A 4,162-nucleotide genomic window follows, 5' to 3' on the forward strand; every position below is an offset into this window, starting at 1 on the left:
TAGCCTTGTGGAAATACCTATTCCTCCGGAGGATTTCTCGATCCAGGTCCAGAGACAGTCTTTGTTGGCCGCAGTGCAGATCCCTCAAGGACTGGTGCAAAGCATGGATCTGGAATTGGTGTAATACATAACATTACATACATAAAAACAAAATGTCAACAAAAACATTGAGGATTCGAGGAATCAGCGGTTTAATTTCCATGGTATTCAAATGAAACCTAATTTAATCAACATGCAGGACACTTTTTGATCATGCATGAACGTGACAATAATGAAATGTATACAGTTCTTACATCTTCTCCTGACACACTGCTATTTTTGAAGCGGACACTGGCAGTGTGAGACCTCCTCCGTCCCGATGCTCCTGTGTAGTCTCTCGATGGAAACGTTGGGTGCAAGTGTTGACCATCTGTAACCCCACGTGAATGAATTACACAGCGGTCACATGTGAATAATAAAAAGACAGCGTTCGCAAGATGGCAGCTTCAATGGAAGAGCCAAATAGTCGCTTTGTGCTTTTGGAGTCAAAATTCGAGCAACTGCTGAATCTCTGTGCCTACCTGATCCAGGGCAGGTGTCCAGGTCACTAGAATGTAGAGTGGAGGCGGAAGCACTGTGAGCATTGTTTCTGCTCAACCTCTGTGCCTGCAGCTGGCTGATGGACTCTTCCAAGTTATCCCGAAGCTAAATGGAAAAGAGGAAACAACAACAAGTTACTATGGTAATGGTTTTATTTCATTTGAACATGCATCAGGTTACACTTGAATGCATCACATAATCAGTTCACAGTTCCACATGTCCAAAAGGAGTAGGAAGAAGCAAAGCTTATTAAATCCTACCCCTCCATCTGGTACTTTTACAATCAGTAACTGTTACATTTGTTCACTTCCTGCTTTCCATAATGCAGTTTACTTTTACAATCAGTAACTGTTTCATTTGTTCACTCCCTGCTTTCCATAATGCAGTTTACTTTTACAATCAGTAACTGTTTCATTTGTTCACTTCCTGCTTTCCATAATACAGTTTGCTTTTACAATCAGTAACTGTTACATTTGTTCACTTCCTGCTTTCCATAATACAGTTTACTTTTACAATCAATAACTGTTACATTTGTTCACTTCCTGCTTTCCATAATACAGTTTACTTTTACAATCAGTAAAAGTTTTTTTTTTTTAAATAATGTACCTCGTATCAAAGTATGAGGTGATGTGACGATAAAATGACATAATGGGTACCATAGTAAGTGTCAATATAGTGATATATATAGCACATCATGACTGGTTCAAGACTCTTCATCCTTGTATTTAGCAAACATCAACTGCTTGTATTGTTTCTTCAATTGCCTCATCGTTGTGCATTGTTTGATTTCCTTACTCAATCCATTCCATAGTTTGATTCCGCATACTGAAATGCTATGGCTTTTTAACGTAGTCCTAGCATATAAGTGTTTCAGATTTAGTTCTTCCCTGAGATCATGTCCCTGAGAAGGGACAGAACCAAGACTCAGAAACACTTAAGGGCGATGAGTCCAACCTCAATTTTCTGTTAATTGAATCCTCAACTGCGTCTTCATTTAATTTCAGACAGGTCAATATTCGGCAATATATTCGGCAATGACAGGGTGCAACTGAGAGTGAACTAACATAAAAATAAGACAACCCTGCCCTTGTGCAATTTAAAAGCCATCTGTGTAATGGCTAATATTTCATTACGCTGGGAATTAACTGAACAGGTGTCTCACCAAAGCCATGGCCTGAGCCTGGTCGTCTGTGTAGTCCCTGTACTGGCCCAGCATCTGGTCCACCTTGGTCAAGTTCCTATTGGTGTCCTGCCAGAGAGACATAACAATTACTGTGTGAGCGCTGATGTTCAATCGTTCACAATGATGCTAATGTGCAGCGGGGAAAAAAAAAAAAAAAACACCACCGCATGACAACCGAGCATCTGTTTAAATTGCTTTTTAAAGTTTATTCTCTTTGTACTTATTATTTGACGTTTTTAAAGTGTGGATTCAGATTCAAATATTGGTTGTATGGCTTCGGAACAAGTCTTACACGGTTACAGCACACACAGGAAATACTGTGCTAGAAGCCGACCAATCACAGCCTCGGCATTGAAAGAAAGGAAAACTGAACTGTAATTTGTCCATCATCCACAATCCTTATGTGAGATATGAATACACATTTCTCTTACCTTTAAATAACAGATAAGAAAGAGGCAGCAAAGAATGCACGTAATGGGACGCACCTTTTCCATTCATTCATTCATTTTGTACCACTTATCCTCACGAGGGTCACGGGGGTGCTGGAGCCTATCCCAGCTGTCTTCATGCGGGAAGTGGGGTACACCCTGGACTGGTGGCCAGCCAATCACAGGGCACATATAGACAAACAACCATTCACACTCACATTCATACCTATGGACAATTTGGAGTCGCTAATTAACCTATGTTTTTGGAATGTGGGAGGAAACCGGAGTACCCGGAGAAAAATCCACATGCAAAACATGCAAATTCCACACAGAGAGCCGTGCAACGCACCTTTACCTTTACCTTCTATATTAACCACATTACAGAGACATTGTTATTATTAAGCTACGAGACCAGGGTTCAATTCCACCCTCGGGTATCTCTGTGTGGAGTTTGCATGTTCTCCCCGTGCATGCGTGGGTTTTCTCCGGGTACTCCGGTTTCCTCCCACATTCCAAAAACATGCTAGGTTAATTAGCGACTCCAAATTGTCCATAGGTATGAATGTGAGTGTGAATGGTTGTTTGTCTATATGTGCCCTGTGATTGGCTGGCCACCAGTCTAGGGTGTACCCCGCCTCTCACCCGAAGACAGCTGGGATAGGCTCCAGCACCCCCCACGACCCTTGTGAGGAAAAGCGGTAGAAAAGAAATGAATGAATGAATTATTATTATTGGCTGTTTGTCTATATGTGCCCTGTGATTGGCTGGCAACCAGTTAAGGGTGGACCCCGCCTCTTGCCAGAAGACAGCTGTGATAGGCTCCAGCATACCCAGGCATAAGTGTAATAGAAAATGAATGAATAAATGTCATTATTGATAACATTGTCACCCTGAAGAACTACATTAGTGGCAAAGTGACACCATACCAGCTAGCCATTATCTGACTTCACCACACACTCTGAAAGGTATTCAGTAGTATTACTATATGATATTAGTTTTTGTTCTGTCACTCGGTTATTTTTGTTTGTGTGATTTGCAGTTTTAACGAGGTGTAAATGAAATTACCTGCAAAGTGTCGCACAGTGTGCTGATCTTCTCAGAGATGTCAGATGCTCGGCCATCAGCTGCTCGACCACTGGCTCTGCCCCTTTCTCGCCCCGGTCTGCGGTGGGATTCACGTCCCTGCGGCCTGCGGCCTCGCCGGTCGTACGAATCCGACCCACTGGATGTGTCCATACTTGGCTTGACAACAACCGAGGAGGCAAATCTGAAGATTATTGGCCAGAGTGTCGTAAACGCTTACTGGCAACAGAAGTGGAAATAACAACCAAATATTTGGCTGGGAAGATAATGCCAAACAAACACTGCACTCGTATCCCACAGAGGCATTTTGAGTTTTGCTAGTTAAATCCAAAAAGTAAGATTATTTTACCATTCAACTACAATGCAGGTTTTTGTTTTGCTTGATCTGCAACAGGTGTTAACAACTGAATGCTAGCAAGCTAACTTAAACCTTAATGCACGCATAATGCCAAAACCACCTCAAACCTCTCGATATGTCCAACATTTGCATCTCAATCACAACGATTTCTCATTTACGTTACACGCGAGTATTTCCACTTTGGCTGCAGTAAAAGAAAAATAAAACTAGGCATCGCTGTGCTATGGCAACTTGAACTAGCCGCCTCTAAGCAGCAAAACAACGGACTGCAGCACAAGCAAGAAATAGACGCTGGGAAACGTAGTCCTTTTAACCATTAGACACTGAAGGAATGTGAGGTTTGTGAACTACAATTCCCAGAAATAGGCTTTTGCGCCAGTGCTGCCGCGTCGAAGAAATGAACGAAGAAAATTTGCATTCCAGTATAACAGTAGCTCAACTAAAATAATTTATAAAAATGTTATTTTGTTGAATCTGCACTTTATTAGCTCTTAGTTTACTGGTAACACTGCAGAAGCTGTCACTGCCGTT

General features: G+C 41.9%; 1 protein-coding gene across 3 annotated transcripts in view; it reads right to left on the reverse strand.

Annotated features, from left to right (window-relative positions):
• The window catches only part of LOC131138724 (centrosomal protein of 128 kDa-like), a 37,896-nt gene extending 33,956 nt beyond the window's left edge, over positions 1 to 3,940 (reverse strand). For 2 of the 3 annotated variants that reach the window (XM_058088029.1, XM_058087950.1), the window contains exons 1-5: positions 3,256 to 3,940; positions 1,742 to 1,828; positions 561 to 684; positions 294 to 409; positions 18 to 109 (exon numbers count right to left, since the gene is read on the reverse strand). In XM_058088029.1, the coding sequence (XP_057944012.1) occupies positions 18 to 109; positions 294 to 409; positions 561 to 684; positions 1,742 to 1,828; positions 3,256 to 3,426 (590 nt within the window). In that variant the 5' untranslated portion in view covers positions 3,427 to 3,940. The remainder of the gene's footprint in view (positions 1 to 17; positions 110 to 293; positions 410 to 560; positions 685 to 1,741; positions 1,829 to 3,255) is intronic. The other variant, XM_058088114.1, reaches the window with a different exon arrangement.
• Between the last annotated feature and the right edge of the window lie 222 nt (positions 3,941 to 4,162).

The sequence above is a fragment of the Doryrhamphus excisus genome, chromosome 1, assembly GCF_030265055.1.
Source record: "Doryrhamphus excisus isolate RoL2022-K1 chromosome 1, RoL_Dexc_1.0, whole genome shotgun sequence".
NCBI classification, from domain to species: domain Eukaryota; kingdom Metazoa; phylum Chordata; class Actinopteri; order Syngnathiformes; family Syngnathidae; genus Doryrhamphus; species Doryrhamphus excisus.